Raw genomic sequence first — 26,791 nt, forward strand, 5'->3', positions numbered from 1 at the left:
ATAAATTTGGTAGCGAATCAAGTGTTATTTATCAAAATTCATGGATGGTTTTTGATTGGTCAAAACTCTTTCCATACTATATCTTTTCTATATCATAGATTTTCTCTATAAAAGTTCCAAATCCAAATTAATTCCTCTTTGGATCAAGCAATATCCAAATTTGATCCAATTAATAAAGGGGGTGACATTTTCATATCCAATTGGATACAACAGATCGGATTCTGTAGTAAGCAAGTCATATTTGAATTCCAACTAGATTAAATCGGATGAATTTGCAGCCCTATAGAAGTAGAGCTGTTAATGGGTCAGGTCTACCCAACAGAATTGGACTGAACCGATTATGTTGATTCTTGTTTTAGGATTCTGTGACAATTAATAATTGGGTCATTTCTGATTCTTGCTTGTTCTGAACCGATCCTTAGGCCCAAACAGATCATTTCGTTAATAATATAAAGGTTTCCTAGTTTTCTTATAATTTGTATTATATTTTATGTTTAAAAGGGCAAATTTGATAGAAAATATATAAGTCCATTTTAGTTAAAAACACTCGGTTTATTAACATATAAATAATTTCCTATTTTACTGTCATTTTTATTATGGTTATATTATGAAAATTCAAGTTTTGATTTTGTTATTTATGTAAATAATTAAAAATATCAGTATAATTAACATGAATTCAATCATGTAACGTTGTTCATCGGATTCCGATCAATTTCGTATTTGAACAGCATTAATAACTTAAACTAAAAATTATAAAAAAAATATTATATATTATTAATAAGGCAAAAAAAAATTTAAAATCGTATATCATGAATAAAATAAATTTCACCCATATATGCATTTAGGGCTGTATACGGATCGGATTTGTATCGGATCCACCCTTTCAATCCTATCAAATTTTGGATGATTCGGATTCACCCGAATCCATTAAAATGAAAAATTGACACTTTTGAATTAATACATACCTAACAGCCAACTCTTGTTCACCCAACACCAATCCGACAGCTAGAAGAGCTGTCTCATGTGAATGTCCCTTTAATAAATCACTCCCTTCTGCATGGCCCATCTTCCATCCGTCCATCTCATGGACCCCCATAATTGATGTCCCCGACAAATTAAGTAAAACCAAAGCCCATTTATATCACCCGTCTTTTAGTTTTATCCAAGGGTAACGACAGGGGACAATCAATCTCTTAACTTGGACCAGAAGATATACCTCATGGAAGCGCGTGAGCGCCTGGGCGGTGGGTATCACCACATGTCCATCTCAACCCTACATCGACATGACAGTCCCCACTGAAACAACCTTGTAATGGTAGCCCACATACAGATTAACTCCTCCCTGGATAAGGTTTCCTCATAATAATTATGTTCCATTAGGGGGACAGGTCGACGTGTAGCTTGTGGGTTGTCAACACGTGGCCGCTGCCCCACATGTCCAATGTCCCTCTCATTCCAAGTTGGAGAATATTCGACAGCTCTTGAAATGACTCATCCAGCTGGCAATTGCATGAATAAAGACTCCAGACGTGCCACGTGTCTCTCTAAGGGACCATGACATTTCGGTGCTGATGAGCTGTAGTCTTGTGTCTCAACTGGCAGCAAAAGACTAGGTTCTCAAGGCATCCTTAGTCCTTTACAGTGTGACACACTACTAGAGACTAGAGAGTACTAGGATTATTGAGCTTCTGAGACAAAGGTCCAAGTTGGTCATGATGTCAATGGGCCCCCCACCCAATTAACACCCTTGTGATGAGGACATCTGGCAAGTATGCTGGTCCAGACCCACAACATGACTACATCATAACGACCATTAGATTAGTATAATCTTATGTGGTCCATGATTTCAAGAACCAGGGCCCCAAAAGTTGGAGTACAAGAAAAGCATAGCAAGGGGGAATGATTCTAAAGACATTCTTGTTAAGTATCTATTTGACTCGGTCTCTCTATTTGCATTTCTAAAGTAAAGCTCCTAAAAGGAAAAATGAAAATTTTAAACAAAAGACTGTTCAAACTACAAAGTAAAGCATCCCAAGAAAAGGAAGGGATTGTGAGGAGAGAAACAGATGAAAAAGGAAAAGAGGAAAACAAACTTTGTAACTTACAAAAGGATCAACAAGCAAGAACAGGAGCATCAGGAATGAACAAGCCACCTTGTCACCACCGTTGAGAACCCAGTTTCTATCTCTATTCTTCTTCACTCTTCCTTCACCTTCCATCTGCTGATGTGAATGAATCTGCAAACCCAGAAGGCCGGGTAGGTATGCTTGTCTGGGTGTTATCCACACTGGCAAGGAATGATGAGGAAGAGTCCATGTGACTGTTGCCCTCGAACGCCTGCCACTTCTTTAGCGCCTGAGGTAGGGTCATGTCGAGGTCGATGCCGTAGATGTCCTCCGAGTCTGGGTCTGCCGGCTTCCAGAGCTCGACCAGGGATGACAATACATTCACTGCATGCCCCATGTCGGGCCTCTGATAGGGCTCCCTTGCACAGCAATGGCCTGCCAGTTCGGCAACAGTGGTTATACTTGAGAGAGTGTCCTCAGTGAGATCAATGGTTGGGTCTATGGCCTTGCGGAATGCATCCTTGTTGAGATGCATCCTCCTGAACCATGTTACCAGGTGCATGCTTTCTTCGGGCTGGCTCTCATCAAGTGCCTTTCTCCCTGTTATAAGTTCCATCAATATCACCCCGAAGCTGAAAACATCAACCTTGGTGGTCACTCTCCCTGTCACTGTTCAATTACATGGTGAAAAAGAACCAATTCTGAAGTTAGTAATGAACAAAAACTAAAATAATCGTATTGGCTAGGCATCAAAGAGAATGGAGAATAAATGGCAGTGATTATTAAAAAAAATGAACCATGAAAAGGCAACCAGTGAATGGCCATTATTATGGAACTACAACCATACTTTTGGATATGTTAGATGCTAATAGAAAAAAACAGAAAATAGAAGTATTAATTGAATACTACATAATTCGTAACCAATCAAAAAAGAATTGTATAGTTTGCAATTAACTACACATTAAGATGAATTTTTTTATGGATATAATGGTATAAATGAATGTAAACCATGTAAAGGATTCAACGTGTCAGTCAATCAAAATCCTACTAATAATAATAAGATGAAATTATAACAGGTTCGAATTGGGTTGGCAGAAGCCAATATCTAAACGGTATTCAAGGGTGTGAATGACACAAACACAATATACACGCCCACCCATCAAGGGGGCGTCTGTAATGGTGAGAGACCCCTCCTTATAACAGGTTCGAATTGGGTTGGCAGAAGCCAATATCTAAACGGTATTCAAGGGTGTGAATGACACAAACACAATATACACGCCCACCCATCAAGGGGGCGTCTGTAATGGTGAGAGACCCCCCCCCCCAACATGATTTCACCTGAACAGCTGGATGCTCGGGACCCTTACTTGATCCAACGACAAAAATCTTGAACTGACAAGTGTGAGAAGGCAGGTTCGAGCCTTTTTTTATTAAAAAGGCAGGTCCAAGTCTGAGAATGGATGCTTTTGCAAAAAAAAAAAGGACAAGGTTAGGGTAGTATCCAGTCTACCACTCCCAAAACTCAGATAGCTGGTGGGAAATGGCCTTTGTAGCTGGATGCATGCATTGCAATCTTGCTGAATATCATCAGAACTCTCCTAAGAATAAATGCATCCATCAAATTCTACCAAGAAAAGTTTGGATTTTCTTTTTTATGGGTAACTGAAATAAAATTTATTATATGTGAGAAATAATAACAAGAATGTAAGTTACAGTTACAATCAGTGCCCAGCACCCCCTCAAACCCTATAACTTTCATGTTATCTAACACATTGTTTGATCCTTCTTTAAATATATCACCACCGTGATTCTCTATCATGTTTCAATCTCAGGTGTGAATGAGGGGGATGAGGATCAGGGGTGTCAGAACTGAATGTAATTAATTATTTGCTTCTCTGTAGTCTCTCCCTGGTTCAGCTATTCTTTTGGTGTTTGTTTGACATTTCTCAATCATATATAATAGTAAGTATTTAAATCCATAAAGACGGTTCTGACTCCTAGTTAATTCAGGAAGAACTCCAAATTTGCAATTCTTCTCATAATCATTCTAAAAACTACTATATTTGAATTTAGAAAAATTAAAGTGTTACCTGCATATTCTGGTGCAAGATACCCAAAAGTTCCAGCAAGCCGTGTTTCAATTGAGGCTTTCCCTTCAGGAGCAAGACGAACAAGACCGAAATCTGCAACCTTAGCCCTCATATCATCTCCAAGAAGAATGTTAGAGGGCTTCAGGTCCCTGTGAATGAAACTTTGAGCGGCTAAACTATGCAGATATTCAACACCTCTAGCTACATCTAGGGCAATGCTCAACCTTTTTGTCCACTCCAATGGCTTCAAACCTTCTTCATTCCAGTCAAAAAGATGCCTACTTAGAGTCCCCTGAGGCATGTATTCATATACAAGAAGCCTCTCATTTCCATCCAAACAGTACCCAAGAAGTGCAACCAGATGCCGGTGCCGGACCCTGGTCAAAACAGCAATCTCAGACTTGAACTCGGACAATCCCTTCCCACTGATCACCCCAGACTCCATTCTCTTCACTGCAATCTTCGTCCCATCATGCAATTCCCCTTTGTAAACTGTTCCAAAACCTCCCCTTCCCAATATATTTTCTTCACTGAAATTGTTTGTCACATTTCTTAGGACTTGAATGGAAATCACCATGTTTCCTGCCTCAACCATTTGGATATCACTGGGCCCACTACTGGTCCGGCTGAATGTTTCACTTGCAGCCCCAGCATTCACACTTGAACCTGCTACTGATATCTTCAACATTTCAGGGTCAGACCCAGAATGGCGAGGATGGATAACCATTGTGTTTGGGCTCTGTACTCTGCCAAAGCGCTTTTGTTTCCGCTTGTAAAGACAGAAGCCCAACAGCCCTAATAAGAAAATCAAACAAATACCACCAATTACAGAACCCACAATAACTCCAACTGGTACTGAATCGTTATTATTGCCATTGCTTGAATCGCTGTTTGTTCCATTTCCACCACTCTTACCAGGTGGTGGGTTTTCTGAACCCCCTGATGAAGGTGGACTGGCCTTATCCTTGCCAATATCCGGGTTACCACTCGTCTTAACAATCACATTACGATTAAAACTTGGGACATTTCCAAAAAGCTGATTGTTTGTTAGATCAAGCTCCCTAAGATCAGGTAGAGTTGTAAGCTCCACCGGAATAGTACCCGTGAGATTGTTGTTAGCAAGGACCAGTTTTTGCATAGACTTAAGGGACGAGAAGTCAGGAGAGATCTTACCCGAGAGTCCCATATTCTGAAAATTAATGACTGTAATGTTGCCACTGTTGCAAGTAATCCCGAGCCATGGAGTGCAAGGATCATTACCCTTCCAGTTCTCGGCAAACCGCGTCGGATAATTCATGGAGCTGGCAATAGAAAGCAATGTATTAACGCGGGGATCGCAATCGCCGGGAGTGGGCAAACAGAAACTGTTTGTCTGAGTAGACATATCCACTGCAACTGAATCAGGGAACTTCGGCATCGGCCCTTGAAGCAGATTGTTTGTCAAATTCACAACCTTCAAAGATGGAAGAGATATCAACGAGGCCGGAACAGGACCAGTAAACATATTATCCCTGAGACTCAAGACCTGCAAGCCTTTCAACCCAGAAAAGTGAGGTAAAGGCCCAGAAAATGCATTTGCATGTAACCAGACCTCCTTTAAGGAAGCCATGTTCTGCAAAACATCAATGGTTCCCGTGAGCTTGTTAGTGCTCTTCTGCCCGTTCAACCACAGAGACTGCAAGTTAGATTGGGCAAAACTCTGCGGAAGCACACCTTCAAGTGAATTGAAAGATAAATGCAGGCCGGTCAAGCCTGGAAAAGTATCTCCTCCAAAGAAATCAGGAATCGACCCAGTAACGTTGGCTGAATTCGCCGAGAAATTCTGAAGAGTCGCAGCATCACGGAGGCTGTCCGGAATCTCCCAGGCCGAAAAGGGGTTATCATCTATCTCAATAACTTGCAAAGACGAAAGCTTAGCAAAGAAATCGGCCGGAATCTTAGAAAACTGGTTATTACCAAGAAGTACAACTTGCAAAGACGACAACCCACTTAAGCTTGGAAGAGGGCCGGAGATTTGGTTCTTTTGCAGCTCTAGTCGCTCTAAAGCTGTAAGGTTTCCAAGATTGGGAGGTAACGTCCCCTGAAGATCCTGTCCTCCGATCTGAATCCGAGTAACTTGCTTGTTGTCGTTGCATTGTACATGGTCCCAGTTACAGGGATCTGGGTCGGACCATCCAAGTCCTACTGGAACGTTCAGACTCTTCTTCAATTCCTGCATTACCGAAGCATCACCGGGATTCGTCTGAGACTGTACAGAGAAGAAAACCGAAAGGAAGACCGCAAGACAAAGGGTTAAAACCCTAGATTCGACATGGGTCTCCTTCATCTTGGAACCCGTCAAGGAAGAACCTCAAGAGACGAGACTTAGCAAGGCTGAACAGATTTTCCTCTTTCTAACCGTTTAAGTCAGCATTGCTCGCTAGCTGTTTGTGTTGATGCTCTAGACAAGTGAGAGAAAAAAACAGACAGGCGGAGAAAGGCCGCAGAGCGAGCGCCGGAGATTGAGGAAAAGAGAGGAAAGAGAGAGCGAGGAGGGTGTGAGGGTGGGTTTTTCAGAGCAGGAGCTGGCACGTTATAGTGGGCCCCACTGAGTTTCCGTTTTAAGAAGGCCCAGGCCCCCCCGCCAACGATGCAGCGCCCGTGCTTTGACGAATTTGCCCCTATTTATTTTAAGCAATTAGTGATAATTTAAGGAGAAATGGGATTACAATTTACAAGGGGGGAAGGCAAATTAGGGGAGGGGACTAAAATGCCCTTGCCTTGGATTCTCTTTATGGTAACCTGGGAAGCCAATCTGGACCGTCCGAATAGTGGGCCAGACCCAGACAAGGGCGAACAAATGAATGGCCCATTTGGGCTCAGGGCTCAAAACTCAAGGCCCATGTGTGTTTTGAGCTGGAAGCTGGGTCCGTGTACTTGGTGATGACTGGAAGAGCAATGACTAGGGGAAATAAAATATTAAAATAATGATAAGCAGTATAAAATGGGCCGAGCAGCAGCTTAGTGGGTGACAGATAGTGTCAGTGCGTTGTGAATGAAAAATTTGATTATGGGCTTTGCTTCTCTCCCTCTCTCATTATGATTTGATAATGATTTTTTAATTGCTTTTTTTGTCGGGTTTTTGAAGGACCAAACGTGGACCACCAAGTATTATATATGCTGTGTGGCCTTTGGAGTTTGGAACTAAGGTAACTTTGAGGTCTTGGAATAGGCTGGTTTGAAAATGGGTTCAACCATCTTAAACCGCCCGGACACCCAACATGTCATTGAGTCACCGGTTCAACCATTCAGTCCAATCCGAGTCTGAAAACACTTAGGACTGGGCACTGAGGTCTGACTTGGACTGGACCTATGGATGAACTGGTATCCTATAACCTGGTGAGCATTCTGGGTCCATGGTTTGTTTTTTTCTTTTGATATTTGATGATTCACCTAGTGGGTGTTTGGTATCGATGCCATTTTCTGAGAAAATGGTGGTATATAGGTGCCACATTAGAGAAAGCAGTGTTTCAAATAACGTCTTTTTGTTTGGTATCACTTTTCTAGAAAAAAAATATTATTCTAGATTATTACCTTAATAATTGGGAAAGTGGTGTGTTTCTGCGAGTGGTGTAATGATGTGATATTAATGTGACATCATTTTGGATGTTAAATAATATAGATCAACATTGAAAACGTTGCTACCAACATTGCCTGTTCTCTCAAAAAAACATTTATATAGCAGCACTTATTCCAAACAAACAATAAGTACCGTTTTCTTACAACTCTACATGCCCATCAAACAAAACGGTGCGATATTTTCAGCACCAATGCCAAATACCTATCTAAATCTCCCATAGAGACCGTTGAATAGCATAGTCCCCTCCCCAAAGTTAGTGGTGGTAGCCGGAATCGAATTTGTCTCTACCGGAAAATGGTAAAAAATAAGGTGGATAGGATAAATAGTGACATTAATAGCTCATCTGAAGGGCGATCTGACTTCTAAATTGGGTACAGCATTTTATGTTATTGGAATGGGAGAGGAGTACTGGATGGAATGTAAAAGCATGGGGAAATGGTGATAGAAGTGAAAGAAACTTTCACGTGAAAGGCCAAGAGGTACGACTCCCAAAAGGTCAATAAGATTGGATACAGTGTAAAAACAGATCAGAAATTTCAAAATCTTGATCAGGGAGCATGCGACCCAAGTTGAACATTACACGTTCAGCTGGACAGAAAAGAATAGGCTCGAGTTCACGATGTATTTGCATTAGGTAAGAAATACTAGCTCAAATTTGTCTCAACTCAAAAGTTCAAAAGTTGATATGTTAGCCAATAGGGGGGAGCATTATTGAGTTAAAACTGAAAATTTTTTATTTCGATTTTTTTGGTTCAGTTATTTTGTTTTTGATTAATTCAGTTCGGTTATTTCAGTTTTTGAATATTTTGGTTTCAATTTCGATTTTTATAATTAGAAATCCAGTTACTCGGAATAACCAAATTAACTGAACTTTGCTATATAACATGTAATATATAATATATAACATTTAATATTTAATATTTAATATATATTATATGTTATAATATATATCTATCTATATATATATATATATATATATATATATATATACTACCTATAAAAGAGTGAATGCCCCTTTTTTGGAATTTTCATTGAACGTTTTTACCCTGTTGTCTAAGCATACAACGGGTATAAAGAAGGCATATATGTCCTTTACTCTCACTTCAGAAACTGCTCACTTATAACTGTTCACCAACTGCCAAAGTGTTGAAACCATCAAATTGTAACTGTTTAGAAACTGCCCACTTAATACCTTAATTAATTTTTGGATAAATGAATTATAAAAAGTGACCATAAATTATAAATAGTTTTGTCTTAGAGATATTGTCACATGCAAATGCACATACATGTTTACTAGTATAATAAAGTATATACATTCTTGAAATTCGGTTTTAACCAAAATAATTGAAAACCGAATAAAAAATTTTGGCTTAGATTATTTGCTTTTTTCTATAATTCAGTTTTGGTTTAATTTTCATTTTTTAATTTTGGTTTTTCAAATTTTGGTTTATTTGGTCTGGTTTTTATACGAACGATCATCCCTACTCATATGTTTAGGTTTCTCTCAGCTTGAGCTCCATAATGACTTCTTCATGTAAAAATAAATAAAAATTATTCTTATTATACATATGACAATAAGCCGAGCTCAAGAATTTTTTACTCGAGCCGAGCTCGAGTTCAAGGTTCTAGCTCAAACCGAACTCGAGCCTTGTAGAACAGTCTCGAGTCGAGCTCGAGCCTAGTACTATTTGGTTCGGGTCGGCTCGAATCCACCCCTACTAGAGGGGTATTGGCCCAAAAAGGTGAGGTGTAAGCCTCAAGGTGTTACAAGGCATAAGCCTCAAAGTTTAAGGAAAATTTTAATTAAACTTTGTAAATCAATGAAGATAACATATAATATACCAAATTAAAATGATAGAAGTTACACAATCCATAAACTAAAAGTTTATAAGCAATAAATTTTGGAATTTAAGCATTATATAAAATAATAACTAGTCAACTAACAATTATAAACAATTTACATTTCATGTAAAAAACCAAACCAATTTATTAGAAAAGAAATATATGAAGAATCATCCACATAATTGATATTAGATTTATGGCCATCCAATAGTTAAAAAGAAAGGAAACAATTTAGTTAATTTAATATATGCAAATAATAATGATAATAATAATAATAATAATAATAATAATAATAATAATAATAATAACATTACATTTAGAATAATAAGAAAAATCTCACTTGATTTATCCAAAAGAAACTAAGAACTTGATTAGTCCTTTTTGCATTGGACTCTCTTAAAATGCTAAAAAAAAAGCTAATAGAATTTGATTTGCGTTATTGGTTTTTCATTTTTATTTGGCCCAAAATTATTGAAGTGCTTTTTCTATATGTTTTAAATTATAAAAATACATTTTTTGCATTAAATCACTAATTAATCATTAACACTTGAGGCTTATGCCTTTTTACACCTTAGGCTACACCTCACGCCTTGAGGCTTGAGGCTTACGCCTCATTCTGATAAAGGCTTAAGCCTCACACCAAAGTTGTGAGGCTTAAGCCTTGAGGAAAAATTTATGTGCCTTGCCTCAAGGCTTAAGCCTTTTAAAACAATGCTCTATACTACTAAGTTACATTTATGTTAACTTGTCAATCCATATGATTTATCTAAAAAGAAAGTTTCTAAATAGAGTACATACGCAATACCCTTGTTGTGATTGATACATTAGAAGCCAAAAAAAAAAAACAATCCTAATGGGGTTGTTGTCGGTCGGTAGCCAAATTGAAAAGAAAACTAAGGCCCTTTTTGGAATTGTTCTATGGGAATGTTTCTTGCATTCTAGACGTTCCCGCGGAATAGAAACACATTTGAACACATGTTTTTCATGAGAAACAACATGTTTCAGAATGAGAACATGAGATTAAGAATGTGCTTTTCCTCCAAAAAAACAAGTCTACAGGAACCACATACTCACATGTGAAAGAAAAACTACTCCAAAGATTCATCTCCTACCACCTCCAAAGAAAAAGACTCTTCTCCAACACCAACTTTTCCACTCATTCATTTCATTCATCTCTCTCTCTCTCTCTCTCTAACATTGCCGCAAGATTGAGAACCAAAGGGTTGCCTCTCAATAACCTCCAAAAAAAGCATAACTCTTTTTCTCCTTTCAGTTTTACTCTCTTGTTGTCATAGTTAAAACACAATAAAGGAAAGAACAAAATAATTAAGGGAAGAACTTTGTAGTTTGGTGGTGAAGAGCTAGCCAAACCCATTTTGTTTTTAAAGAGATTACACGATGAGTTTGAATTGGATTACAATTCCAATATAGGTTACATAATAAGATGAACAAGAGATAAAGAAGAACTCTCATTATCCTAGATCATCATGATCACTATGTGTGCTAACACGCCCCCTCAAGCTGAATGGAGCGACATGAAGATTGGACCGAAGCAGCTGAAAGCGTGAGGAAGATAGAGGCTTTATGAGTACATCTACAATCTGTTCGCTAGAAGGGATATAAAGAATGTAAAGTTTCTTCCAAGAGAATAAGTCAAAGAAAATGATAGTCAACCTTCACATGTTTAGTTCGAGCATGGAATATTGGGTTAGCAACCAAGTAGGTAGCACCAATATTATCACACTAGGCATCGAGACAGGGAATCCCAAATAAGCAAGAAGAGACTGAATCCAAAGAACCTCTGTGACTAAATTTGCATGCACACAAAATTCAGATTCTATACTTGAGTGCGCTATGATTGCTTGCTTTTTCGAGCTCTGGGCAATGAGATTGGAACCAAGATATATAGAATACCTACCGGTGGAGCATCGATCATCTAGGCTGCTCACCCATTTAGCATCAAAGAAACTAGTTAACGTGATATCCAAATAGGTAGTAAAATGGGAACCAAAATCGCTAGTAGCTTTTAGATAGCGAAGGATCAGCATTACTGCACTTTAATGTTCCTTAGTTAGACAATGAAAAAAATTGGCACACCTTGTTAATTGCAAATGAGATATCTAGCCTTGTCAAAGTAACAAATTGGAGAGCACTTGCCACGCTATGATACTCAGTAGGATCAATTAACAAAGTTTCAGAGAATTTGGACAGGTTATCAAAGGTCGCCATAGGAGTAGCAATAGGCTTAACACCATCAAGCCGAGTACAACATAATAAATCAACAATATATTGTTGTTGAGACAGAAAGAAACCAACATAGGAGAATTCTGCTTTGATACCCAAAAAAATAATGAAGAGAGACAAGATCTTTCAAGGGAAAGATAGTGAATAAAGAAGTAAGAAATTGGTTAATGGCAGTTGAAGAATCACCAATAAGAATAAGATCATCAACATAAATAAGCATAAAGAGTTTATACCTCCATGGTCATAGACAAAGAGAAAGGGATCAATAGTGGAATTCCGAAAACCAATGTGAGTAAGAGTAGCACTGAGACGAGAATACCAAGCCTGAGGAGCTTGTCGGAGTTCATACAGTGCCTTTCAAAGTTTACAGACATAATCAAGCTGAGAAGGATCTTCGAAGCCTTTAGGTTGTCAAACATAGATATCTTCATCAAGAAAACCATGAAAGAAGGCATTGTTGATATCTAGTTGCCAAATAGACCACCTATGAGAAACATCAAGAGCTAGAATGCTACAAATAGTGACAAGTTTGACAACTGGACTGAATGTATCAAAGAAATCCAAACGAGGAATTTGGTTATACCCTTGCACCACTAACTGAGCTTTGTAGTAGTTGAGAGGCCATCAAAATTCTTTTTAATCTTGAATACCCACTTAGTACCAACCACATTCATACTAGGGTCATAGGGAACAAGCTCCCAAGTGCCATTGCTGATTAAGGCATCACATTCATTTTGCTTGGCATCATGCCAATGAGGAGATTTGTCCGCCTCAATGTAAAAATGAGGCTCACTCTCAATGGAAGAAAGTAGAGAGATAACTACAGAAGGAAGGGTGTACCTAGAGGCATGATGAGAGCAAGAATATAGAGTCCCATCCATGGATCGAGTAACCATGGGTTGTGTCCTAGCTGGTGGCGAAACAACAGGATTGGTATCAAGGAGATCTTGAACACTACAATATTGTACTAGTGCAAGTGTAGATGTGCCATAGTCAGATGAAGATGCAGGAGAACCAATAGGAGACGAAACTCCAACCACTAGAGGCAACGAACTCGACTTTGATAGAGTAGGCGTGTGCAGTGGCAACACAAATTGTCGAATAGGTGCAAAGATAAAGGTATTGCTAGAAGGAGGTGATGTAGAAGAGGAAGACAAAGGAATGCCCCAAAATAAATTTTCATCAAACACTACATGTCGTACGACAAATAACTTGCTAGAAGACAGATGATAGCAATAGTACCCTTTGTGAGAGTTGTGGTAGCCAAGAAAGCTTCACTGGATAGATTGAAAACATGATCTTGTGATTATTGTATGGCAGGAGAAAAGGATAGCAAGCACACCTAAAGCATTTCAACATAGGATAATTTGATGATCTTTGAAATAATTTCTTGTGTCAGTCCAAAAGGACAAGTGGAACTTGGAGGAGGCCAATAAAGAAAGGATTGATTCAATAATGTACTAGTTCTTTCATTCCACTTAACCATTTTGTTCATTAGTGTGAGGATAGTTTACTTGGTGGGTAATACCCTACAAGTCTAGATAACTTGATAGTTTTCTATATTCACCCCCAGTCAGATTGAAAGGAGTGAATTTTGGCTTTAAATAAAACTTCATAACACACCTCAACATGTCTTTTCAATTTTAAGATGATATCAAAGGCATCAAATTTTTGAGCCATAGGGTACAAGCAAGAAAATTTTGAATAATTATCAACAAATAAAATGTAATAAGCATGTCCTTTATTTGACTTAACAGGGGCAAGTCCCTAAACATCAGAAAAATCAAATCCAAGGGACACTTTGACTGAAAAGAAGAACTCTTTAATAACACCCTACAACTCTTATCCATTTGACATGACTCACAAATAAAATGACTAGACCAAACTAAACTAAAAGAAAGACAATACTGTGACATAACCTGTCTCACAATGCAAAGAGTTGCATGTCCTAACCATAGATGCCATCCTTGAACTAAAGTTCATTCACTAACTAGTGCTTGATAAGAACTATCTAAAATAGTAGATAAAGATATGAAGCAATATAGACCATCTCTATTGATCCCTCAAAGAAGAATTCTCCCTGTATAATCCTTTACAAACAACAATCACGATAGAATTCGAAGTATAAGTCATTATCCTTGGTAAATCAACTAATAGAAAGCAAATTCTTACAGATATTAGGAACATGACAAATATAATCGAGAGTGAAAGCATATTGATTGAACAATAAGGATGAAAACCCAGTGTGAGAAATTTGCAAACATTGCTCACTACCAATTTTAACTTGGTTAGAACCCATATATTTTGATTGATTTTACAAATTGACAACGTCTGGAGTCATGTGATGTGTAGATGTCGGGTCAAACATTTGGTTCCCGTTGAATGAATTGAAAAATTGATACTGAGGTTGATACTGAGGTCACACCACCATGAAAAGCAAAATGATCATTGGAATTATCATTCTAAAAACCAAAGGTGTACCCTGCCTTAAAACATTGTAGTGCACTGTGCCCATTTTTGTTGCAAATTTGAGAGACAACATTTGGGTTCTTATTTCCCCGACCACCACTGAAAAACTATTATTTCTTATCAGAAAATTATTTTGTTGAAACTGTTGATGATTGAAAGGGAAGGATCCTCGACCCCTACCCTATTGCAACCTCCATTGAAATTTGGAACAAACTGTTGAAGGGATTTTCCCTACTGCTGATAACTATTATTCTTTGCACTGGCAAAGTTAGCATTCATAGAACTATAATTTGAATAACAAGGTTGCTCCTCAAGCCAATTTTCGTGATTAAGAAGAGAACCAAGAACATTCTCAATGCCAAGGCTATCAGCAATGGGCCGATTTGTAATAGCAATAACAATATATTCATACTCACTACCAAGACCAGCCAATATAAAAAGAACAAGATCAGATTAGATACCGACTCAAATATGGTTGAGAGAGTACCCCCAATGGATTTGGCTCCTTGAACGTACGTTGAGATGGAAAATAATCCTTTCTTGAGACTTTGGAGTTGTAGCCATAACCGAAGAATTCTCAATTGGAGTGGATGGAGTAGCTTATTGCTAGCATTCCCCATACTTCTGTCGAACTGCACAATCCAACAAATTGCACCATGATGCCCTTAATGAGAGAGGAGATGAGCTAGCTAAGTACTAGCTAATCAATATTGATCCACTTCTCATTTTAGGATTGGAAATTGTACCTGTCCTATTTGGATTCTAGATTTCTTTTGGAGGATCTTTCTTCTTCCCTTCTACTAGTTCCATTAGATGATGACAAAGAATAGGCAAGAATTGGGCTTGCCATAAGAGGCAAGAATTGGGCTTGCCATAAGAATTGGGCTTGCCATTAGATGATAACTATCACTACCTAACATAATTGGTAAGTAGTATGCACCATTCTAAATTGAGGGAATTCAGGAACTCTCACTCGATACCATTGTGTTGTCGTCGGAGCTTGAACCCACCTTGTTGGTTTCTGGACCGGATAGGGCTTTGATACCAAAGCTAAAACACAAGAAAGGAAAGAAGAAAATAATTGAGAGAAAAACTTTGTGGTTTGGTGGTGGAGAGCTAGTCAAACCCAGTTTGAGTTGGATTACAATTCCAATATAGGTTACATGATAAAGTACAATAAGAAATAAGATGAACAAGAGATAAACAAGAACTCTCATTATCCTAGACCATCACGATCATTATGTGTGCTAACGGTCACCATGGCAATAAAGCTAAGTTGTGTTGTTATAGACATCAACAAAAGCGAGGAAAGCATGAATGCCTTGAGACGGGCGCTTGACAATTTGAATCTCTGATCTTAGGGTGACAGTTCCAAGGCTGACTCAATGAGATGATTTCAACAAGTTGGCTTGGAGGTGCATGCATTCAAGGGGCATTGAGACACACCAAAGTTGCATAACTGATGTGGTATTAGATCACATGTTGACGATATGCTGTAAGGGGGGTTCATTTTTTGGATTTTAAGAGGGGATAAATTCATGTTCTTTTTTCCGATTTGTGTGGGGACCAAGGAAAGTGATACCCATCTCCTATGTGGATAAATTACTTTCCCACTTGGAGGAAAGTTGTCTACACTTGGATGGGACAAACCACCCCCCCCTCCTTTTGAATATAATAGTTATCTTTTCCAAAAAAAAAAGGATTTTTATGGCTAAAGTGAGCAGGGCCTGAGAAGAATGTATCAATTTTTACTCATTAATTCCTTTCTTGAAACAATTTTCCAAATAAGCCAATTCTTTATCAGGAATAAGAAACTAGATTTTTGTTATGGAATAAAATTTTTTTCAAGAACAAAAATGCATAGGAATGATGCCAAATAGAGCCTAACAGACCCATTCTAACCTAGACTTCGTAAGTAGCACTGAATCCATAAACGATCCTTTTATCAATTTGGCTCATTAGGTCTCACCCAATAAGCACCTGATAATATTTGACAAACCTTTAAATTAGTATTTTGACAAGAAATAAACCCCCCATTCCAGCAACGCCTCTGCCCACTTTCGGCAACACCTCCGCCCAATTCCGTCTCCACCCCTACCCAACGCCATCACCTCCACCTCCGCCTCTAGCAACATTGTCGGATGTGGGCAGAGGCGATGGCGACAGCGCTGGTGGATGCCGTCACTGGCTCCAAAGTGTAGACAAATTCTCTGCCTTTTTAAGCCAAATTCTCTACCTTCAAAAACCGGTGGCTCCAAACTTCAAAAGTGTATACAAGACCAAACAGTGCATCTACTCTTAAAAAAACCCCCCATTCCGAAGCCAAATTCTCTGCCTTCAAAAACAAGTGGCTCCAAACTTCAAAAGTGTATACAAGACCAGACAATGCATCTACTCTTAAAAAACCCCCCATTTCGAAGCCAAATTCTCTGCCTTTTTCCGCTCTTCCCTCTCTGTTCCTCTCCTCTTGAAATAACATCGTAGACACCATTTTTCGTGTGATGACAAAGCAAGCGATTTAGCCTTTCTCTTTATACCAATCCAATAGCTTTGCTTCTTTTGATCAAAAGCATTCGCAGACACCATTTGATCAAAAGCATCCACCAACAGAAAAAGCCATTTGTCACACGACAAATGGTGGATGCCAACGCCATTGCCGCCGCCTCTGCCTCTGCCCACCTCCAGCAATGTTGTCAGAGGCAGAGGTGGGCGGAAGTGGCGGTGTTGGGCAGAGGTGGAGGTGGGTGGAAGCATTTCCAGAGATTGCCAGAGGCGGCGGCGGGTGGAGGCGCTGATAAATGATTTGTAAGAGGAAGAAGATGAACAGTATTTTTCTCTTATTTGATATTATTTTTAAGGGTAAATCTTTTAAACTACTCCTAATATTCACAAAATTGACAAACAGTACCCTTACTATTTAGATATTGTCTTGCGGTACCCTTAAGTTTTGTGACAATTGTCATTATCGTTAAATCGGGACAATAATTTTAATTTTACATTTTTATCCTTCTATTAACTCTCACTCAAATGGAATCCATTTTACAAATTACTTTCATCGTTTAGTAACGTTGTCCATCAACGATGGTCTAGAATTTCTTTTTCCTGATGGCTCCGGCGTCCCATTATCTCACCGTCTATGTAGAATCGTCGGAATCCCCCATTAAATCCCACCTACGTAGTGTAAGACGTTTCTTTCGCCCATGCAGGCCGCTCCGCCCAGTATAGCCTAGATAATTTTCAATTGTACATCTTGTACTCTTGCTATCAGCATCTAGGTAGTGTCAAATGTAGAGTCTTACAATAACTGTTTACAGAAGATGATTCAGACTCGTGTCCTGTGCCCCTTGAACGTGTCACACAAAGAGACAAAGTCAAGAGATTTTCGTAGAAGACTCGAATTAGACTCGACAGAGCTGAGAGTAGTGCCGTGTAGAAACAAAAGAGTTTGGCTCATTCATTTGAGTTGAAAATAATAGATTAATCTGATTTTCATTTTCGTCCACGACCGTCCTTATTATATTCATATTACAAACAAAAACAAAATGTTGCCTGCAATAATACACGAGAGGTTCTCGCAATTGTGCAATAGGCTGGTGGTGGTTGCTGCTTCTGCTGTTGCGCAACAAGCTGTTGGTGCTTGACAATGCGTCTTGAGCACACTCCTCCAATTGGCTCTCCGTTGAGGTCGACTACTGGGAGGTTCTCGCAGTTGACAATCGGTACCCTGCTGCAATCTGCAAATGACTGAACAGGGGAGGGAAAGCGGGAAGAAAAAAAGAAATAACCTGGGGAGAGATTGGGGAGATAGGAGGTTGCCACCAGGTTCAGATTGGAGAGAGAGAGAGAAAATAGCTGGAGATGAAAGGGGTTTGCCGCCACCTCTGTTCTTTCTTGTTGTCGTTCAATGAGCCGAAGATGATGAACAGTGAAGAATCTGATTTTGTCGGTGATGCTGCGAGATCATGTTGGGAGTAATAGAACAACTATGTGGGAGAGCAGAGGGATGGCCAGCTTTCTTGGCCCATCTGGCAAGCGTAGCGGTGGTGGCTACGATGATCTTAAGGGTATCCCAGATAGCTAATGATAAAGTTGTGATGGTGTTATTGTCGGTTTGCAAGTTTTGTAACAACAACGGGATTGCCAAGAAGGATCTTATGGAGGTGGGTGATGTTGCTAAGCTATGCATGTTGGTGCAGGCTATGCTGCCGAGACACGGGGAGTGAAACGGTTGTAGAGTGGTTTGCTGCAACTGCCACCGAGGAGAGGGGCGAAGGGTAAAATTGAGTTTTAAAGAAAATTTATACCGCAAGACATAAGAGTATTGTTTGTTAATTTCGTGAAAGTAGGGATAATTTAAGAGATTTACCTTACTTTTAAAAGATTAATCTATTTTTGAAATTTTATTAAAAGTATTACTTTTATTGATATTAGGGTGCAAAAGTTATATTTATCAACTATAATTCCAATATTTTTTAACTAAAATGTCTTTGTTGTAGATTTTGGTCCCTCTTTATTATGAGGACGAAAAACATAATTTGAACTACTACATATATTAAATTCATTCAATTCCCTCTTATTAAGTCAGATATTTAAACTATTAAATTCTCGCCATCTCTCATTAAATCCCATATTTACTATATATTAAATAAATAAGTTTTGTGGATTTTTCTTGAATAAAATACCCATATTTCTAAATTTGGTCATTCTCTAACTGTGAGAGAAAAAAATCTAATTTAAACTATTACTTTTCACTTCACTTCAGTTCCTTTTCATTAATAAGGTGTTAACTCCCATTCTCCCTCTTTAGATCTTTTATTTTTTGAAGCATTTTTTGTTTTTCATCAATAAATTCTACTAATTAAATCTATACCCAATAATTTTAAACATACAAAAGCTATGTGTTCAAGCCCAACATGAAAACTATATTGTCCTTCAATTTGTATATGTGGTGCATACATAGTTCAACTATTTGGGTCAAATGGGTCAAACAATGTTCCAAAAGATAAATAATAATGGTTTAAAATAAATAAAAACATAAAAGTTACAAAAAAAAATAGTCATGTCTCAAAAATTATATATCTATCATGTTAAACAAAGATAAATATGATAAATAAGAAGTGTTTTTTTTTATAAATGATGGAAATGAAATACAAAATTTAAAACTAACCTAGAAACAAAACATTTTTCCTATTCAAGCGATAGGCTAATGGTTCAACCTTTTATGTCAAATCAGTTAACCAACATTATCATAATTAAATAAAAAAAAGATAAAGAAACAAAATTATTAAAAATACAATTTTTTTGTAGAAAACATTTAGGTACATAATATTATGTATCTCATTATATCAAATAAAAATAAGTGTGATAAATAAGAGTTAGTTTTATTAATGGTGGAAATAGAATAAAAGTTTAAACTAACTCAAAAATAAAGTTATTTTTCCATCTAACTAGTGGTTAGTTACCCATACAGGTGCAAACTAAGTAGGCTCAATTTGAGCCCAGACCAACCCAACTTGCAATTTTAAACGAACTGACTTGGATTTTTGTCCTCGGATCGGGCATGGGTTTAGGCCAAAAAGTTTTGGCATGGGTTGGGCCTAGGTTGATTACAAATTCAACCAAACCTGCACAACTTGCATCTGAATGGTCCAATCATTTGGGTAAAATGAGACAGCCAATGATGTGATAATTAAATAATAATAAATAAAAATAGATAGGGTTACAAAAACAAAAATATAGAAAATTTTACATATCTCCAATGCTATACATTTGTCATATTAAACAAAGAAAAGTGGTGATAAACAAGAAATGTTTTTATAATTAATTATAGAAATAGAATAGAAAAATTAAAATTTCTCAAAACATGAGATTGTTTTCCCCCTTCAAGTCAAATAGGTCAGCACATGATGTCATAATTATATAATAAAAACTCAAAAATAGATAAAAATAAAAAAAATTATAGAAAATACAGAAATTTGTAAAAAATTATGCACATCTCTAATATTATATGTTTATCATATTAAACAAAATAAATATGATAAATAAAAAGTATTTTTATTAAAATGAAATAAAATAAAAAATATTAAATCCACTAACATACTATGCTTTAATTACTTATCTTTTTTAATGAGTTATACTGAGGAAATTGCAATTACTATTGCTATTTGAAACTGCCATATGCAAGGGATGTTTACTTCTACTATTAATTATACGTAGGAACATTGACATAATATGAACATGATGCACCAAACTTAATTGGTTGTACGTTGAATATAGATTTCAAATGGTCAAATTAAGATTTATTTACTTTTCATTAGTTTACATTTCACAAAATATACTTTTATGTTTAATAAGATGTACTTCCATCGCGTTCAACCAATCACATCTTTTGATCCATAGTGCATGAATACACCATAGATTTTGTTGACAATTTAAACATGAAAGCTTATAGAAAATTCCCTTGCTTGTCTGTGCCCCATGCTCTATTATATATGTAATGAACTTTTTTAGAGGAATAAAATATTGTTGAGATCTACAACTATTACTACTATTACTATTACTATTACTATTATTATTATTATTATTATTATTATTATTATTATTATTATTATTATTATTATTATTATTATTATTATATTTTCAACCATTTTTTGACCAATGAATGATAAATAATAGATGCACTCGTAGTCACGGATTATTCAATTTTTCTACACTAGCCTACCAGATTATCAAAAGTAAAGGGCTCTCAATTGATAGACCAAGGCACCATGTTATTTGCTACAATTCAGGGAAATGGCCCTCAGAATTTTCATGGTTCAAACTTCAACCTATCAAAGTGTTCCCCTTGATTTGAGGTGATAATTTATGCTGGGGCCTGGGCCTGGGGTGAGTAACATACTAAAGCATCCATCCACATGAGTCGATAATCCTTCTTTAACCTTATTATTCTCTTTTTGTCCCCCACAAAGCAAAGGCACAAGGACATTCCAATTATACCCTTTTATATTGGATTAGGCCGGTGGGCCCACTCATGCTTTCTTTAGTCATATACTCTGACATACTGTAAAAACTCCCATTCTCCCCTTCTTCGGGACACCTTTTTCTTTGAATCACTATTCGGGGGGTATTTAGGTAATTGAAAGAGGTTTTGTCCGGACCAATTGCTGTCATCAGATCGGAGCGGACAACCAGAGCACTCCAGAAGAAGCGATGAGAGCGGTCCTATATCTTGCGTTACGCGGGTATAGGGATTGGTTAGGAAGCTGACGTGTCGCAGTTGAGTTACAAGGCCAAGCTGTAACCAACCGAGACCGAGCAGCCCAACCTTGTCGCGTTTTCAACCGGACCGGACAACCCTGTGCCGTCTTCTGTGGGTGCCAAATTTAAGGCCTGTTTGGATGACCAAAATCTTTCGGATATGTCGAAAAAGGATTTTTTTCGTGAGACAAGACCTTTCCCAACGAGACGGGACGACACGGCGTGGTGCGTCTCCGTTGTTCTGTCTCTCGACACTCGAGTCTAAAGAACACAGATTTTTTGTGGACACGCGTGGGGGTGCATCTTTTGGCTATGTGGGTCCCACCTGCAATTTGCATGTCTGTGGACTGTTCGGTGACTGCAAGTGAAAAAGACGTACGTACGCGGTTGCTCTGCTTTTTTTCTGATTCACGGGCTGCCAACGTCATCACGGAACTAACATTCCACATTCGGTTTGGCCGCTAAATGGAGGTTGGAGCCAGGGATACGGGTCGGCTCCACCCGTCGACCCGAACTGATCGAATCGACTATAATGCTTCTGGTTCAGTATTTTTATCCCGATTATTAATAATTGGGTCGGTTTCGGTTCTTCTCTGTTCCAAACCGATTCAGATCCGGAACTGATTATTTTATTAAATAAAAAATATTTATCTTAATTTTATTATCATATTTTATGTTTAAAATGGTAAAATTGATAGTAATATCAATTAAATTTTTTAATTTATTAACATATAAGTAATTTAGTATTTTTTGTTATTTTTATTAAAATTGTATTATCAAAATTTAAATTTTAAGTTATTAAATGTTTAAAATGCCCGTTTATTAACTGGAATGGTTCTGGATTTATGATTTTCTCCTGATTAATAATCACTTCAGAACTGGTTTTATATAGACCTGAGTACCCGACAAATTAACAATTAGCCCTAGTTGCCTAGTTGGAGTTAGATTGGTTTGACTGGAATATGGATGTCAATGCATGGGTCAAGTTAAATGGTAAATCAAAGCTTGTAGGATCAGGCTAGGGTTAGGTTTTATTTAGGTGAAGGGTTGAATTAGGGTTTTGATTCTTTAACCCGAGTCAGGTTCCGTTGAGTTTGAGTTTTGCTGATTCACCCTCATGATACTCTTACATATAAAGGGTATTCTTGCAATTTGATGCAACTTCTAACTTCATAACCTAAATTTGTGATTTTTTTTCATATTTTGTTATTGTTTTTATTTCTCTATAGAGGACATGATACCTTGACCAGTCAAAACATCCCGTGAATTTTTAATGAATACCACATGATTGATCACCATATCATGTCTTTCTGATAGTCATATTATCAAACCTAAATCATGTATCCAATCAAGTGAGACTTCGAGAATTGATAGTGAAATTCTGCCTGCAGGCTTTTCTCTAAAAAGAAATCTGGTGATACAGAACAGCCAATCGCATCTCTCCATGAAAAATTAGTGATACTGTGACACAATTGGGAGTGGACCATGGAGTGAGGTAGGTGTCCAAACACACTTTCTGTCTTGCATGGTTTGAGGTAAAAAGCTAAGATCTAGACCTTGGCTTTTCTTATTTGTTATTATTCTCCTCATAGTGCATGATACAGTGAAGCTTTTCTAGCAATACATTTTTTAGACCCCTAATGGACCGGACCGTCAGACCATCAAAACCAGGGAAATAGTGATTTCCAATTGATTCAAGGCTGTTTGGTCCTTCGAAATGCTGAGATGGTAAAACTTGAAGTTAGGGGTGAGCATTCGGTTTTTTTGGTTTAAAACTGAACCAAAAAAATCAAAATTTTCAAAATCGATTTAATAATATGATAAACTGAATCAAAACCGAAATATGTGAAAATCGAATCAATTTTTTTTGGTTATTTCGGATATTTCAGTTAAAACCGAAATTATTTAACTTGAATCTCATTTCACCAAGATAAAAAAAGAAGAAGATGTATATCAGTTGTGTGGTTACTCATTAAGTCAAGCCTTCTGTCAATATGTGTTTTATTGAAAACAGAGAAGAAGAAGAAGAAGAAGAAGAAGAAGAAGAAATTAGAGATGAACGGAGGAAGATTCTAGAGGACCGGAGCTTGGAGGAAGATGCAGCGGCAGCCGCGGCACTCGACAATGATGGCAAGCCTTCTATCAGTCCGTGTTCTATCAAAAACAGAGAAGAAGAAGAAGAAAAAGGGGTTACCTGTCCAACTGATGTTTGATTGTGAAGACACATTGACTTGAGCCCTTTCTGATGGTATTGTATGAGAAAAGCTGAGATAGAGGCAATCTCTTTGGTAGCAAAATAATTGAAGATGGATGGGCTTGTGAGGTGGGGCAGCCACTAACCAGCTAGCAACAGTATTCTGTCACGCTGCAATGGCAATGCTGATCCGGTGAAGTAGAGTAGAATTCAAAACAGAGAGGTAGGCAAATGCAAGTGAGAATCTCTGCTTTTTGACCTATCAGTTGAACTGGATTTGGTCCAATCGGATCCAATTCAATGTGGGTCTATTACAAATGGATCATGTCCAGTCCAATCTAATGAATATTTTGGACCAGCCGAATTCAATATCTGAATCGTTTAATTTATTCTTTTTTTTTTAATTTAGATTGGTTCTATCCCAAACCTAGTCTATTGACACCTATATTCTTATTTTCTATGAATGGATTAGATATTGGCTCAATAAGGTACTTTGGACCATTAAGTCTGAACTGATCCAATCCAATATGGTTTTGGTTTGGATGAGATCCAATCCAAAATCAGTCCATTGACACCTATATTCTTATCTTTCATCAATGGACTAGATATTGGCTCAATAAGTCACTATGGACTATTAAGTCTAGACCGGTCCAATCCAATATGCCTTATTGGTCTATCCAAATTGATTTTGGTTTAAATGAGATCCAATTCAAAATCGGTCTATTGACACCCTTAGACAAAACCCCTGTTGTATAGTCCTATGAAGAGGATTAAGAATGGTGGTTTTTTTTTTATAACTAGTTAAGAATAGTTCCATATTTTAATGATAGTATATAACAGAATCAACCAAGAGGCTGTTTGGTTTTGTGGTGAGTGTGTTTTGGTAGATAATTCAATGCTACAATTGTTTATTGTTGTTTAAAAGGCATCATAAGCACCAGTAAACACTAATAGACATCACATAGGACACTAAAAGTGAAAACTGTCCCTTCAGAAAGGAACATCCAAATAGTGTTTTCTTCAAAAGTGACTTTCTCAAAATTCCATATGATACTGAAACACCCCCACAACAATAACTCTACACACCATAGGGCCCACAACCATTCACTGTGGCCTCATGTATTTTATGATCACTAGCGTTGGGCAATATCATTGGTTCCACAGCTAGCTATACAGCCAAATCGTTCAACTAATCTCATTGGGCAATGCGTTGCCCAATGAGAATGAGGGACTTATAATTTAACACTCTCCAAGAAGCGTGTAATCTACCTCAAATAGTTGTGACTAAGGCTGAGTTGAATTGAACCATATTAGCCGAGATCTCTGAGTCATCCTACTTTCACAATTTGAGATCAGAATTTGAGGGCCTAATATATATTAGGTCCTAATATATATGTATATATATATATATCCTTCTGCATGGTTTCTAAGCAAGCACAAAGCCTCTGGTTTACTTCAATGAGTTAACATGGAACTTTGAGTTTATACTATTACAATAGAGGTCTGTTTGGGAGGGCTTTAACTTTGATTGAACAGCTTAATTTCAATGAGTTTTAAATAAACTACTAAACAAGCTTCACCAGAAAAGCTAATGAATGATGTCATATCTAGACTTCCAGGTTTTTTACCAAGTACCCAAACCTAGAAGGACAGATGAAATTGAAGTATACAAACTATTCTTTGCTCAAAAATGAAGTCTTTGATTGATTCTTGGTCTGGGTAGGGTTAAGGGTAGATATAAGATATTGCTTCAGTTGTTGGGATTGAGCTCATCTTGACTCACTACCTGTGCTAATAACTACAATTCAATTATTCTAATGCTTTTTTTAACACATGGTGGTTTCAGTACCTCCCCATACATCTTTTACACAGGAATAGGACAACTCTGCCAATATCACAACATAATATTGAAGTGTCTGATCTGTGGGGCCTATCTAAAAGATTTTACGGGTGAACAGTACGTTCCTAAGTAAGTGGATGATCTTAGACACTTTTTATCATTGGATTGCCTGTGCACAGTCTGTAACACGGGAAGGAATCTTAAAAAAATATCTTAGGGCTTGTTTGGTTTGTAAGAATAAGATTTGTTTGGGTTCAATCAGAATCTCATTCCTATTAATTCATAATGGAATGGCATTCTCTCATTTGAGGGAATAGTTATTTCCTCCCCTCCCTTAGAAATGAAATCTCAAGCCAGTTAAATTCAATTCTCATTTCGATTCCTGTCTTAACCAAACAGGCATGGGAATAAATCATTTTTGGTGTATTTTCTATTCACAGTAACTATTTCCAAAGCCTTGGCCCAAATTAAACTCTGCAAATGATCATATGCCATATTTTTTTTTCCTTGCATCTCATTCTTGTTTAGACTGATCCATTTAGGGCTTCAAGAGAGGGACAAGAGACAAAGATAGTTTCAAAGGAAGGGTTGAAAATGACAGCAAGGACGGTCTCTCCAGCCTGGATGGACAGGTGGACTGGCCTGCCAAAATGGATTGAGGTTGGCTGAGCATGAAGAAGTCTCCAGTCTCCACCACTAAAAAGAGGACCATAATAGGGATATATCATAGTCTTGTGGGGTTACAAAATAATTTGCTTTTTAGATAATTTTTCATGTGTGCTGAAATTATGTGTTGTATATGAATATTGATAAATCATGTATATGTTTAGATATAAAATAAGTTGTTTTTTTTTTTTATTTGGGCCTGATTGTTTGCAGAGCAAATCTAAATTGAATACGATTTTTTGCATCAGCCTTTGTTTTTGGTAAGTTGATTTGTACTCCTACCTAATATAAAATTTACTTTTTTTCTTATTTGGATTCATTAGTAAAGCAAATTTTACATATATAAAATTTGCACCACATTTTCCCCAACATATATTCTCTCTCAATAAAGTCAATGACCAAATCATTGTGCTTCTTACTTTTTTTCTTCTTTTTAGATATTACATGTTACACGTTACACGGGGGATGAAGGGGTAGGGACAAAGCAGGGTGTACGTTGAGTTC

The 26,791-nt window shown here is 37.4% G+C and overlaps 1 protein-coding gene across 1 annotated transcript; it reads right to left on the reverse strand.

Annotated features, from left to right (window-relative positions):
• Positions 1–1,964: 1,964 nt before the first annotated feature.
• On the reverse strand, positions 1,965–6,732 carry LOC104607283 (receptor protein kinase TMK1-like). Its single transcript, XM_010272898.3, has 2 exons — positions 4,157–6,732; positions 1,965–2,735 (listed from the first exon to the last, which is right to left on the reverse strand). The coding sequence occupies exons 1-2, from the start codon at positions 6,480–6,482 to the stop codon at positions 2,209–2,211; spliced, it is 2,853 nt and encodes a 950-aa protein (XP_010271200.1). The 5' UTR covers positions 6,483–6,732; the 3' UTR covers positions 1,965–2,208.
• Positions 6,733–26,791: the final 20,059 nt, after the last annotated feature.

This window comes from Nelumbo nucifera, chromosome 4 (genome assembly GCF_055504915.1).
Source record: "Nelumbo nucifera cultivar China Antique chromosome 4, China Antique-T2T, whole genome shotgun sequence".
Taxonomy (NCBI): Eukaryota; Viridiplantae; Streptophyta; class Magnoliopsida; order Proteales; family Nelumbonaceae; genus Nelumbo; species Nelumbo nucifera.

Bases quoted from the DNA above. Each gene is read 5' to 3' on its own strand.
- LOC104607283 (XM_010272898.3), bottom strand. From the start codon at position 6,482: ATGAAGGAGACCCATGTCGAATCTAGGGTTTTAACCCTTTGTCTTGCG. The intron at 2,736-4,156 runs GTAACACTTTAA...GTAATTGAACAG, and splicing joins TCTTGCACCAGAATATGCAG to TGACAGGGAGAGTGACCACC.